This window comes from Tachysurus vachellii, chromosome 17 (genome assembly GCF_030014155.1).
Source record: "Tachysurus vachellii isolate PV-2020 chromosome 17, HZAU_Pvac_v1, whole genome shotgun sequence".
In the NCBI taxonomy this organism is placed as follows: Eukaryota; Metazoa; Chordata; class Actinopteri; order Siluriformes; family Bagridae; genus Tachysurus; species Tachysurus vachellii.
In genome coordinates, this window is record NC_083476.1 from 4,967,238 (window position 1) to 4,982,611 (window position 15,374).

The 15,374-nt window shown below is 38.6% G+C and overlaps 1 protein-coding gene across 1 annotated transcript in view; it reads left to right on the plus strand.

The window, feature by feature from the left end:
- mmp17a (matrix metallopeptidase 17a) overlaps positions 1-15,374 on the plus strand; it is a 94,308-nt gene that overhangs the window by 54,608 nt on the left and 24,326 nt on the right. Inside the window, exons 2-3 of the mRNA XM_060890897.1 lie at positions 1,754-1,886; positions 3,041-3,176. Coding sequence (XP_060746880.1) covers positions 1,754-1,886; positions 3,041-3,176 — 269 coding nt within the window. The remainder of the gene's footprint in view (positions 1-1,753; positions 1,887-3,040; positions 3,177-15,374) is intronic.

Genomic DNA, 15,374 nt, shown 5'->3' on the forward strand with positions numbered 1-15,374 from the left:
TTTTTTTAAATGACTGTGATCTGTCATGGACTTCACACGTTTGTACAAAACATAACAATCTATGCTACATCATATCTATCAATATCTGCCAAAATCTGTGTTAAAGAATTCACTGCCCAGAATGCATCATGGCCTTCACCCATAGCCATCCCAGACTGTACATCCCAAAACAAACTATCCATCATGCTCCAACTCACCTGTTATATGTTATCCTCAGTTCTACTGTCTTCCACATACCACATCTTGTTTTGTTTTCTGGTTTTTGATCTTGCTTGTTTTCTGGTTCCTCTGCCTGTCTTTTTAATAAAGCATTAACTGCAACTGCAGCCGTCTCTGCTTCCTGACACATGCTTCAGTGAAACGAACAAAACCCAAGGAAAATCTCACCTTTTCATACAAAGGCATTAACATGGTTCAATGTCAGAATTTGAAAGATTTTAAAGTTTAAACATTCTTTGATCTTGTCAAAGATCTTGTACGGTTTGTTAAATCTTAAGTCTTAATTCTAAAATAAAAGTATTTCCTAGATTTTCAGTGTAAGCTCAGAATTAAGGACCCCACTATATTTATAGACTTTACGTAGTTCCTTTCTCTGTCTTTGGACTAAACGAGACCTGGAGGTTTATATTCGGGTTTTTTTTGTTTGTTTGTTTTGTCATAGTTATGTTTTGTTTGTGTTATACAGGTTTTCATGTCATAGTCATTTTTTTGTTTATGTCATTAATGTAAGTTTTGTTAGTTTTGGGTTTGATCCCTGTCACCGCCGGTGTCCGTCCGCTTAACATTGCTGTATTGATAACCACGAGTATTGCTGCTGGTTTTACAGAGAATTTGAACTACGAAAATACCCATTTTCAAAATAAAAGTAGTTATTGCGTTTTTCACGTGGAATCTTTTCCTAAAAGTCACTAAAACAGTGGAATAAAAGTAACTTCAGGCTTTCAGAGTGAGCTTGAATTAAGGACCCCACTGTACTTTATACCCAAGTTCCTTTCTCTGTCTTTGGACTAAACAAAAAAAGTTGCCAGTGAGAGACATCTCACCAGAATGGAAGACAGAATCGTTTTTATGGACTGCGAACCGATTAGCGAAAGCATAAAATGTATTTCTTATTTGAGAAACCACATAAATAGTGAAATTTAGTTCATACTAATGCTTGCTATGTGACTAACAGACCTCCCAAATATTTTGAAGCCTTAGGTAGAGATTTGACTTCTTTAGCCTTTCATTCTTTGCTGAAATTGCTGTGTAAACACAAAGCAATTTTAATAATGGAATTTGTCGAGGCAGTGTCAGCGAAGATGGCCTGTGTTATTGATCTGAGTAATTCAGCATTTATACATACCTGTCAAAACAACATTGAAATTCATGACACTCTGAGTTTTAATTCACTCCGGCCTCAGAGAAAAGATGTCCCAGAGGCGTAGAGTACGGAACCAAAATCAATTATTAGTTAAGGTTTATCCAGAAGCTGAAATTGTTGTTATTGGTTTAAAGTAAATTTGCGGTGTATTTGAGTGTGTTTGAGCAGTGGAGGTAAATGGAGCAGATGGTTGTCACTTGAAGAGACAATGAGGCTTAGGTACGTGCATATGCTTCGGTGAAAGAACAGGACAGCAGATGATAGGCAGAAGCTTAGTAACGATACTAAGCATTTAACATTATTTTCATTATTTAGTATGCTATATAGGTGCTTAAATTCTTCTGCAGTGAAGCAACGCGCTTAAAAATCTCTGTCTCTCTGTGGATACAGGATTGGCTGAGTAAGTTCGGATACCTCCCACCAGCTGACCCTGTGACCGGCCAACTGCAGACCAAGGAGGCGCTGACCCAGGCGATTAAAGCCATGCAGAGATTTGGTGGCCTGGAGGAAACCGGAGTGCTTGGTAAATATCTGCTTCTAACACTCACTGTCTCACTGTTTAATAAAGATTTTGATGCCTCCTTTTTGTTCAGGTGACACCTCTAAATGAAAGTAATGGGTATAGAAGACAGTTCCAAAACTTATTTACAGAGTTCTACAGGGCTTGCTCATGCGATGTTGAAATTCTCCAGTTTTGTTGGTGACTATAAACCAAATGACTATAATCATACAGCGTGTATTACACTTAGCATCAAGCACTATGTCAGGAGCTTTGACAGTTTCTTGCCAGGCCTCCAGAGTATGGGCTAGAAGGTGTTTTCTCATCACTCACCTTGTTATTGTTCCCATGTGGGTTGTGCCATGCCCTTTCCTATCCTGTTTCCCACAATGTACTATGATGTACTGCTTTATATATGCATATCTTGTCTTTGTGATCGTGAATCATTGCTGTTGTGTTGAGTCGTAAGATCGGATGTTGTTATATCCAGGTTTTCATGTCATAGTCATATTTTTTTCTGTCATGTTTAATTTAAGTTTTGTTATGTTAATGAAGAGTCCTGCAAGTCGGTCTGATTCGCTACTGCTGGTGATCGGGCTAACGGCGGAGATCCGGGTTCGATCCCTGCAACCGTCGGCGTCCGTCACCACACATTACACACTAGCTGAACCGCTCTGGGATATGCTGTATTGATAAACACACTTATTGCTGCTGATTTAACAGAAAATTTGAACTAAGTAAATACAAATTTTCTAAATAAAATAGTTTACAGTAGTTATTTGCGTTTTCATGTGGTGTCTTCTCCTAAAAGTGGTGTATAAGTGTTTTTGAATAGAGCATCAGGTTGAAGATGCTCAAGCTGTCTTTAGACTCTTTCGTAACGTACATCACAAGGAAAATAAACAGGGAAACTGGTCAGTTCAGAAGGAAAAATAATAATTTTAAGAAAGAATATTTTTACTGCCACCTATCTGGATTTTTTTTTTTTAATTATCCAGAACTTTTTGTGCCATTAAACATGTGACACTTGAACTGCTTAGTCTGTTGCCATAACAACATCAGACAGAAAAGCTTTTGAAAATGAATAAACTCATGAATAAATGAAGGTTTTACTAGAAATTAGTTAAATTGTGTGTGTGTGTGTGTGTGTGTGTGTGTGTGTGTGTGTTTTCCTTCAGACCAGGCCACCCTAGGTTTAATGAAGACGCCACGTTGTTCGCTGCCAGACATGTCTGAGACGGAGACAACAGCTGGCAGGAGAAGACGAGCTTTGGCAACTCCAAAAAAGTGGACCAAGAGACACCTGTCCTGGAGGTACAATAACAGCACAGCCTTACGGTTTAAATAGTTAGAGAGAAAGAGAGACAGACATTTGAGGCAGAACACAAGTCGTCTGTCACAATGCTGTCATTAAAGGGAAATGTATTATAAAGCACATATGGATTTTGCTGTTTCATTAACACAAATGGGTGCTGATGGAGACTGACTGAGAGAATTTGTGCTACTAAAGCAGGTGTAAATGTTGTATGTGTGTTTTTATTTATGGCAGAGGTTTTTTAGACAGGCCTGTTTTTTGTTATTTTTTGTATTTTCTGTTCATTTCTTCCCTCTTTCTCATTACCAGATCCCACTGATATCTCACACTTATGTGTACTACAGTCCTACAGCCCTGGTCCTGTCTACCATAATTCCCCATCCCTGCCTTTTGTGTGAAACAGATTTGGGTCACAGTTTGATTCCACATACGTACGAGTCGCTTGGTTGCTGAACTTTTTGCTTTTCCTTATTTCACAGCTCAGTGATTCGGAGTTAATTTGTTCTCAGTTCTTGTCCGTAAGAACGAATGTATGAAGGCCAAAAAACCTGATTATGGAATTATCAGGATCAGTGGATGTGCTTATTACAAGGGCATTTTATTTATTATTCTCGTTCATGTTGTAATTAAGTGGCAACAAGTGCATTGGGTTAAATTAGGGATCTAATGTTAACAAGATGAACCACAAAATCTTTCGGATGATTTGTTTGCTCTGACCCCCTGCCATACTTGTGAACATGAAGCTCCGCCTCCTTGCAGAGGTTGGTAAGGTTTATCCACATCGGTTTCTTAGTCAGCAGGCTAGCTATAATATATTGGATGCTGATGCAGACTGAAGATTCACATGCAAAAACATTTAAACAGATTCAGGCAAAATATAAACATGATCCAGAGTCAAAGTTGTAACCCAGGAAAAGATCACAACCGATAATAATCCAATAAACATCCAAGACAATCAGCAATAGCAAGGGCTCAGTATTTATACGCATGATTGGAATGGAAAGACTTCGCAATGAATTTGCAAACATGAGCCGATTAACTCTTTTTACTAAAATTTTACATTCATTGGCGTTTGAGTCTCCACAATGGTGGTTAATGGCTCATATGAAAGTAAGATCTTCACTCAGATCGTTAAGAATGTCTGTTTTCTAGCCTACTAAGGAAACATATTCATACAAATGTTCCAGACAATCTAAAACAGAAGGATAGTTGTTTTTATTTCCACACAAATGTTTCTATCTTTAAAGTAAATGGTGAGATCAAACTTATTTTTGCTCTCTGAGACGCCCCAAGTGCTTGTTTATAAACGTCTTACCACTAGAAGTGTGACAGTGGTAAAATAACGTGGTAAAAAAAGGTCTCACACTGAATGCCAGCAGTGTCCTGACTCATTTAATATCACTCATTCATTCATTCATTTTCTACCGCTTATCCAAACTACCTCGGGTCACGGGGAGCCTGTCGTCTCAGGCGTCATCGGGCATCAAGGCAGGATACACCCTGGACGGAGTGCCAACCCATCGCAGGGCACACACACACACTCTCATTCACTCACACCCTCACACACTATGGACAATTTTCCAGAGATGCCAATCAACCTACCATGCATGTGCCCCCATAAGCCACCGTGCCCCCTTCATTTAATATCAGATTTGCACAAATAAAACAATAATAATAAAAAAAAAGACATTTATAAAATAACAATAAAAAAGTAATAATTGGGGATGCGGTAGCACTACAGCACTATACTGTTGTACTACAGATCGGAAGGGTATGAGTTCGAACCCTAGGTCAACTGGTTCCTGAGCATGGCCCCTAACCCTTAATTGCTTAGATGTATACAATAAGATAAAATGTAAGTAGGTTTGGAGAAAGGCGTCTGCCAAGTGCCATAAATTAGTTTATACTGATTGAAAAGGTAAAAAATCTGGAAGACTGTCCACAACTCTAGCTACTACAGTCACACACTCACTCTCCCTCCTTTCATACAGCAGTATTTCTCTTGTCCTAATTGAATAGCGTCAGAATACAGGCACAGGCGTAAGTGCGGGTACTTAATGCTTTTAGTAAAACTTGGCAAACAAACTGCGAAGTGATCCAAAAACGTAGTCAATAAACATGCCCAGGTCAGGTGATGTACAAACAGTGTAAACATGGGCAAGCTATAAAGAGATTAAAGTCATAACCGGGATCTCGTACACGAAACAAATGCTTGAGAACAACTGGTAAAGAGAGACACAGTGTGTTCACAGCGTACCGGGATGTGATAGCTTAGTTGTTAAGGTGTAGGATGACCAAACAGAAGGTTGTGAGTTTGAATCCCAGGTCCATGAAACTGCCACTGCTAGGCCTCTTAGCAAGGCCCTTAACCCTCATTCATTCATTTTCTACCGCTTATCCGAACTACCTCGGGTCACGGGGAGCCTGTGCCTATCTCAGGCGTCATCAGGCATCAAGGCAGGATACACCCTGGACGGAGTGCCAACCCATCACAGGGCACACACACTCTCATTCACTCACGCAATCACACACTACGGACAATTTTTCCAGAGATGCCAATCAACCTACCATGCATGTCTTTGGACCAGGGGAGGAAACCGGAGTACCCGGAGGAAACCCCCGAGGCACGGGGAGAACATGCAAACTCCACACACACAAGGTGGAGGTGGGAATCGAACCCCCAACCCTGGAGGTGTGAGGCGAACGTGCTAACCACTAAGCCACCGTGCCCCCCACCTTAACCCTCAGTTGTATAAAATGGATAAAGGCACCTGCCAAATACTATAAATGGATCTGATTAGTAACCAGGTAAGTGTGAATGTCAGAGACTTTCACACTAGTGTTGTGTAGTTGGACACTGTTTCTGGTGCCGTCATGACAAATAGCTTGTCTTATTTGTACTAACGTTTATTTTGTTGATTACTGTCTTTGTCTTTGTAAGTCATTAATATGAAGCAACAGATTTTGACAAAAATGTTGTTATTTTTGTAATGAAAACTTTTGAAACTTGACAGAATAATCGATACATGGAAGCGTAACTGCTGCAAATTATACAAATTGAAGCCGATCAATCACAGTTCACATCAGTGAGTCTCCTTATGTAAATTTATACAAGCTCAGTGGCTTTCATGATATATGAGATTTTTTATTATTTTTTTAAGCTAACTGGACTTTCCTGAGTGCCGAATTTCTGAGTTAAATGCTCCTGCAAACAATTTCATTTATTTGCCAAAGTGGTCCTCAGATATATCAGTTATTTCTTATAGTTTGAGCAAAAAAGTGTAGGGTTTTAGCCATTTTATTTTAAAATCAAACAATATAAATATATGGTGTAGTAAGACTAAACATAAAATGTTTAGGGTTAGAGTGAAAACAGCTGAGCCTTATCCCCTGGTGCACCTGTTTTTACGTGTGTGTGTGTGTGTGTGTGTGTGTGTGAGTGTGTGTGTGTGCGCCTCGGCCAGAAGCAGCAAAGAAGCGCACATGAGCCAGGTGAAAGGCCAGGCACGGTAATAACCCAAGTAATGGTCTGTTTTAGGAGCAAAGATAAAGTAATGAGAGTAATGGAGCAGGAGAGAGAATGACAGCAAGAGAGAGAGAGAGAGAGAGAGAGAGAGAGAGGCTGGCAAGCACTGTGAATTGTAGTTTTACAGATTGCTCTGAAAGATGTATATTTTATAACAGACCCAGGATGAGCAGTGGATCAATATCGCAGAGTAGAAATATAGGCAGCTTGGACCTGGTTAACGTTCAGTTAACGTTCTTTTGGTGATGTATTGGTTATACATACTCTTTGACCCTCTGTATCACAAAGAGCAGCTAGCTTTGTTTTTGCACCAACCTAAAGTAATTTTTGTAGTTATGTGTCCTGTGTTTTTTTTTTTTTAGAATCAATGAATAAGAATTGTGAATCAAAATAATGAGTCAGAATATCAAGTCAGAACTGTGGTCCTTATTATTGAATCTCCTTACATGTATATTAGGAGCTGTCATGGGATCCAGAAGTTTATCTGAACCCTCTTGATTTTCATAAGTATGTTATGCATGTTTCTTGTGTAAACGCACCAGCGAATGACTTCACCAATGTTCGGTTTGCCTACCTTCAGCTTTTTTACAAAGGGTGAGTGGAGACTGATGCAAGTTCGGTTCGTCACATTCAAAACGCAGGAGTGCGTCAGGTACCGTAGCCCAGGAAAAACGGTCATGAATCAAGAAGTAACACAAAAACTAGAGCAACAATAATCACTGACAAAATGCATGGAAAAGTCAGGCACAGGAACACTGAGCACATACACGGCAGGTAAGTGTACAATAAGAGTCCACATATACAGTGGTCTGTAAGTGTGAACACGGGTGTGTAATCAGTGAGATGGTGAACATGTCAGTCTCTGTTGGTCTTGGTTGTTGTAGTCCATCTAGCAGCCATGTTTGTACTGTAGTCTGTAGTTCTCTTGGTAGTGATATACATTTATGACATTTGGCTGGCGTTCTTATTCAGAGCAACGCACAAAAGTGCTTTGAAGTCTCAACACTGGTTCACTAGGTTACAGACTCAGGATACCATCAACCAACTTAAGTTCGTTTGACCACCTCGGTGTGAGAACAAAAAAAGAGTCTTGCTGTATAACTACCTCTTTTCCTGAGAGATGGTGGGACCAGTCGATATGTGCTAGAAGATTACAGTGACCGAGGTGCAGTGCGATGAGTGACAAGAGCTTTGAGGTAAGAAGGTGATGATCCATTATTGGCTTTGTAGGCAAGCATCAGTGCTTTGAATTGGATGAGTGCAGCTACTAGAAGAAGGTGGAGGGATCGCAGGAGTGGAGTGGTGTGTGATAACATAGGCAAGTAAAAAAAAAGTTGTGCCACTGCAGTTTGGATCTTGAAGGGTTTTATTGCAAAAAAGTGCAAGAGATCATACTGAAGCCTGTGCTTGACAGTCTCTGACAAAAATGATGCATAGTATCTGATATATCACCCTGTAAAATGTGTAAATATGCAAGGTGTGCAAACATATAAGTGAAAAATGTACTCTGCAGAATGTCAGAAAGCGAATTGGATCAGAAAAATGGCTTTGCAGTAGGTGTGTGAGAGTGAGTGAGTGTGTATGTTTATGTGTGGAGGCCCAAACGGAGCTCAGACACTCAGTGGGTGTTCATGGAGCGGTGATTGATTGTCCAGTGAAAACCTACGTCCAAGACTCAGCTGTGTACAAGAGTCGTGGGCACGTTGCATATCGGGCAGTGCCAGTCAGAGATAGACCCTCACTATGGGCTCATCACTTCACATTAGTGCACTACCACACGGGAGACCAGCCTCCCACTTGTTAACACTCACTATAATTACCCAAATAGATTAGGAGTGATTACATAGGAGCAAGTCTGTTTTTTTCCCTGCAGTCCCATTGTGTTCTTGATTTCCCTTGATGATTACTGGGGGTACGGAATGAACAGGAGATAAGATATGCATCTCACTCCATCATTACTCTCTATCGCATTTCAATCTGTCAGATCCCTCTCAAATTTTAACCCTTCACTTACTTTAGTTAAAAAAACAAGGACACACAAACACACAGTGCACTTTGACTATATACAGTAAGATGTAAAAAGGAATAAATAAAACGTTTAAAAAAGAAAGAAACAATCATATAGTACACACTTGTAACCAAATACAAATACATTGTTCAGAATAAACAGAGATGCAAATAAGGGGTCACTATAGTTTTTTTGGTTATTTTGGCACAGTTTAGACTTACGTTGTGGATCCCACAGAACACAGGAAGTAAGCATCATATATGAAGCTAGTGGAACAAACAATAACCGTAACTGTGTCCATAAAATGAACGTTGTACCTTTATGTATTAATTTATTTATCCTTAGTAGGCTGTAAGGCTGTAAGTGGGGGGCACGGTGGCTTAGTGGTTAGCACGTTCGCCTCACACCTCCAGGGTCGGGGTTCGATTCCCGCCTCCACCTTGTGTGTGTGGAGTTTGCATGTTCTCCCCGTGCCTCGGGGGTTTCCTCCGGGTACTCCGGTTTCCTCCCCCGGTCCAAAGACATGCATGGTAGGTTGATTGGCATCTCTGGAAAATTGTCGTGAGTGCGTGAGTGAATGAGAGTGTGTGTGTGCCCTGCGATGGGTTGGCACTCCGTCCAGGGTGTATCCTGCCTTGATGCCCGATGACGCCTGAGATAGGCACAGGCTCCCCGTGACCCGAGGAAGTTCGGATAAGCGGTAGAAGATGAATGAATGAATGAAAAAAGGCTGTAAGTGTATTTATATGTTAGGAAATAAAACTAAACACATAAGAAAATTCACAAGCATCTACAATCTTAAAGGTAGGGTCTCCAATGTTTGAGAAATGCTTCAGAAAACTGCGGTGGGCCGACAAACTAAACAAAAATCAAAACAAACGTGTAGCCAATGAGCAGAAAGGGGCGGGTCTTGTCAATATGGGTGAAGAGAGTGTTCAGTGCGCATGTGTGACATTGGCAGAAAGCGAGTAACAGTGTTTAGCTCAGGAGTTATTGACTCGGGAAACTCCAATCTGTGAATATGTGGCCAACTTTACTTAAGACGACGAGGCGCTTTTTTCCTTCTCGATAGGTGAGTAACGTTGGTTTTGCTTTGTTTCACAGAACTAATATATGCCGTCCTTTGCATGATTATGCTTGTGTGTCATTTTTGCTTGTTTGTTTATCTGCAATCGTATTGTTCTTCCCTTCAGCTATGATAAGGACACATTTCTTTCCATTACTTGCCTGGGTTACGTATGTATGTGTGGGCGGAGCTATCAATACAGGGGTGGGACCCATTTGGGTTAGGGGCGTGTTTGTTTTGGTGATTTCAAATGTCAACATTGGCTTTCAAACATCGGAGACCCCACCTTTAAATAATAATAGCATAAGGGGGATTAAAACTGTTTAAAAAACTGATTAACATTGTTATTGTGTCAAACTGACACAAATTATAAATTCACAGCCCGTGCTAATAGTGCTGGCTTTTAGAATTCTGGTCTGTTTTAATTACAAAAATAATAGTGTAGTGCAATACTTTACACTACACCCAATTTCATCATAAATACTGATACAGATAAGAGTTACACTGGGTTACACCCCTACATCAACAAAATTAAAATCCTCCTAAAACTCCAAAGAATTGTTGTTGTTTCTTTTCGCTGCCCTGACCAAAGAGCACAAAAAAAATTTAATAAATACATACATTGAGATCTTAGATAAGAATCTCAAATTTAATGATATAACGGAGGCCGTTAAACAAAGAAAATCTGTGCACTGTCTCATTCTCATTCTCTGTAAATAATAAACAAATCCATTCTGTTTCTGTTCTACAGCTTTTTTCTTTAGCGCATCATTTCATTCTCCGTTATCTGCTGGTTCCAGTCACTGAGCTTCAAGAATAAAGCAAAGCATAATGATTTGTGCCAAAGTAACATTTATGGCAAAGGCCATTAACTTTCCTTTGTATATTTCTGTACTAGAGAACTGATAAATGCTTGTATATGCACATTTTGAAGTCCAAAAGTTTGCGGACACCTCACCGTTACACTCATATGTGAGTCCTTAGACAATTCCCTGCCTGAACACCAGAGGACGATGTGTCCAGCGGGGTTTGGTTATGTCCTGTGCCATGTGCTTTTGTTTTGTGCTTTGTACGCTAACTACTTCCCATATTTATACCTGCTGTCTTACATGTGCTTTTGCTTTTTGAGTTTTTGTCTCTGGTTATCTGGTTATAAAACCCCTGTCTGCATTCTGTTCCCACAGATGAAACTTGACAGACCCTACCCGATCCTGGAAACACACAATTGTGTAGAATGTCTTTGTATGCTGTGGAGTTAGAGTTTTCCTTTACTGACAATCAGGAGCCAAAACCTGTTCCAGCGTGGCGATGGCAATACTAATGTGCACAGCACTGCATGAAGACATTTACTGTACATTTATGGCATTTGGCAGACAACCTTATCCAAAGTGACTTTCATTTTATCCCATTGTATAGAGGTTAGTAAATTATAGTTAAGGGCCTTGCTCAGGGGCCCAGCAGTGGCAGCTTGGTGGACCTGAGATTCAAACTCACAACCATCTGATCAGCAGTCCAGTACCTTAACCACCAGGCTACCAAATTAAAGACATGGTTTGCCAATGTTTGCCATGGTTTGTTAAATGTACTGGAGATGAACTGTGATGAACTGGCCATGGGCCAAAAGCATCCTCAGAAAGGAGGAATTTATTAACACAGCAAATGGGACTAAATCTGGACTGAGATGTTCACCAAGTACATATGAGTATGATGGTCTGTTGTCTGCAAACTTTTAGCCATATGAGTGTAGAAAATGGGAATTGGAAACTTCTCACTTTCTTTTTCCTCCAGTTTCACCAAAGTTGATTAATACATTAATGATTAATAATAATAATAATAATAATAATAATAATAATAATAATAATAATAAAAGTGATGATGATAGCCAAATAATCAGACTATATGTTTATGTAATATAATATGTATAACATAATAGAGATGTTTAAGAATTATGTAACCTGTTAATCTGCTTTCTTTTCTTTTTTGTTTGTCAGATCGACATTTTGCAAATCAAACCAAAATATATTTTTTAAAAAGTTCTTTTATTTTATTTTTTGTGTTATAGTAAATCAGATTGTTAATTGATTCATATAAATATCTCATCTCATGATCAGACTATTTACATCCAGGTTTGCCGTTCCAATATTTAGGAGATATCTGTGCTCAGATTTCTAACAACATGCAACCTATTTTGTATGCTCTAAGCAGCCCTTGGCTTCTCTCAGTCATAAAATTCATCCTGCTTATTCATACTGATGTATCTGTTCAAATTCAGGTAGTTGGACATGTCTAAATCTTTCTGTTCAATCTCATACACTTCCTTTATATTTATATTAATTTATAGTATTCTTTTGCCTTAAGATTTATTATGTTGCCCAGACACACACACACACACACACACACACATATATATATATATATATATATATATATATATATATATATATATATATATATATATATATATATACAGTGGTACAGATAGTGGTACAAATTTATTCCAAATTTTTCTATTCAAAAACCATAGGGGACACAAACTTTTACCCTCAACTATAAGTGCATATAATGGTTAGAAAATCTGTCAAGATTTTAACAATACAGGACTCCAGGAAGTTTTCTGCACAATAAAATCCCAAACAATTCACTTGCGGGACACTTAAGTAGGCGGTGTGTGGCTCATGCTGACAGATGATGGCATTCTCTACACTAGGTCGTTGATTATTCTGGTGTTGTCTATCCGGATTATACCATCAGGTTTGTTAGAGCTTTGAGATGGGTGATCAAAGCAGGATAACCAGTTTAAATCACTACAGGAATGAATAGAATAATACTTCTGGTGTTTATTTTTGGTTGTTGTTGTTTTTTTGTTTTTTTTTGCCTGCATGTGGATGGGATAGCTTGTTCAGGATGATTAGAACCCTATACAGTACATTCACTGAACACATGCCCTCCTGTCTGCTTAATCTGCAATGTCACACAGTGGCAAAGGACAGGACCGTGACTGGAAATTAAAAGGGAATCAGCACACCTCATTTATCAGAGTGGATATAAACAAGTGTATTTATAAATCATTCTCAGATTTGAATACAGACATAAACAGTTTTGTATGTATATATAACATTATTATATATTATTACAGTGACTAGTGTAATTTATTTATTTATTTATTTATCCGTTTAGCTGAAAGAAACTCAATTTTCAAATGAGTGACTTAAAAAAACAATAAATAGCAAATCCATAAACTAAGATTAATCCATAAATTAAGACTCGCCAATTAATTACAAAAAAAAAAAGGCACAAAAAGGAAGTAGTGTGTGTTTATGCTAGATGGCGCACACTGCAGCGGCTAGCAGTGGCTTGTGCGTCGTTGTTTTTGTATGGCCGCAAAAACGATGACGCACAAGCCACTGCTAGCCGCTGCAACGTTAGTAAAAGAGTGCTAAATGTGTGAACAATGGGATGTAATGCCTTTGGAGAGAGAGTGTATAAGGGAAAATGGATGAAAAAAATGAGCTTGGAAAACAATTTCTAACCTTTCACCCCTGGTTTCACAGCTGGCCTTGAGTTGCAGAGATTCCAAGATTTCTTTAAAAAGAAGTCCTTAGCATTTGACAGCAAGATATATAGTAGCAGTAGCAACAAGATATCAAAAGTGTAAGGATAATAAGTAACTGAAAAGGATTTCCTGCCTCTGGTTACTAGGGTTGAGCAAAAAGAAATGCAGTAAATTGGCCATATTTCTGCTCATATTTTCAGGAAGCACTGGATTTGACATTATCATAAGATTAGAGCTTGGAGATTTTATGAGTTATATAGCACATGAAGGTCTATGATGTTTCCCATAACCCGTTAGCAAAGACTATGTTACTAAGAGGATATTGTTGGTAGTATTATTGGTCAGTGGTATTAATGGTTATTAAATGATATGGAAAATCAAAGAATTTGTAGCTTGTAGCTGCAAGTATATTTTCAAAGACTGCATTAGATCACAGTATTATGCAAAGGTCAGTAACCCAGTAATTCCACTTCTCTGTTTTTCTCATGATTATATAGTCTGAAGTACTGCCCACACACAGAAATATTCTTATAATACATATTCCTTTCCCTGTATTAACATTCTTTCTTGTAAGCACTACTTTTTTCTATACAAACGGTATAATTACGGTATAAGTCTGGATACTTTCACTGGGATATTCCAGTGATTTTATGATGAACTCATGAACCCTGGGAAGACATTGAAGCTAAATGATGCACAATAAAGTATTACAAAATAATGTTTGGCATGGAATATACTACTGTATATGCTCAAATACTCTTTTAGATTTAAGTTGTATTAATATTAATTAATAAATATTAATAATAATCTCATTTTTCTTGATAATAAAGGACCACAAGTTACATACAGTGTTATCACTGGGTGTTTATGGTGGACAGCTATACAGTACAACACATAAAAAAAATGTTGAATAAGAATAAGATGTTTAATGTCACTGTTTCCAAGAAAAGTATTTCTAGCATTACATCCAGCATAATATATCATTGGCACTTGAAATGATGTGATATGACTGTAATATTTAAGTGTATAGTGCATTCATAAAGTATTAAGACCCATTCATTTTTAACACATTTTGTAATGTTGCTGCCTAATGCTAAAATGCTACACCCAATACCCCATGATGACTAAGCAAAACCAAGATTTATGAACTTTGCAAATGTATTACATAGAAAAATGTGAAATATCACATTGACATAGGTATTCAGAGCCTCTATAACACTTAAAATTTAGCTCAGGTTGAGATATTTGTTTGGCGTTTACCTTTGATAAATTCACTTGACTGGACATGATTTGGAAAAGCACACATTTACAAACATGAGGTCAATCGGTTTAGAGGCAGGATTGTGTCAAGGCACAGATCAGTTGGAAAAAAAAAAATATTTTAAGAGCACTGTGGCCTCTCTAATTCTTAAATGTTTGAAATTCAGAACAACCAGGTCTCTTCCTAAAGCAGGAGACACTCTAGAGCTCAAGAGTTCATGTGTGGAAATGAGAGAAATTTGCAGAAGGTCAACGATCGCTGCAACACTCCACTGATCTGAGAAACCTTTCCTCAGTGCAAGACACATGAATCCCTGCTTGAAATTTGTAAAGAAGTGACTAAAGGTCTCTGAATGTAAGAAACAAGATTTGCTGGTCTGTTTGGCCTCAATTTCAAGTCTGGAGGATATCAGGAAATGTTCCTCACCTGTATAATACCCTCCAACGGTGTGGCAGTGAAGTATGGTGATGGTGGTAGCGTCATACTTTGGGGGTGTTTTTCAGTGGAGGGAATGGGGCATTGGTCAGGGTAGAAGGTAACACAGCAAAATAGAGAGATATCCTAAATGAAATCCTGTTCCATAGCATTTAGGATGTCAAACTGTTCTGAAGGTTCAACTTCCAACAGAACAATGACTATGAGCACACAGTCTTTGAATGTCTTTGAATGGTCCACTCAGATCCCAGTCAAACATCATTGCAGAGCTACCAGAACTTGAGAGCATCTGCAGAGAAGAAGGGCAAAAAATCCACTAATCCAGGTGTGCATCGCTTGTCATCAATT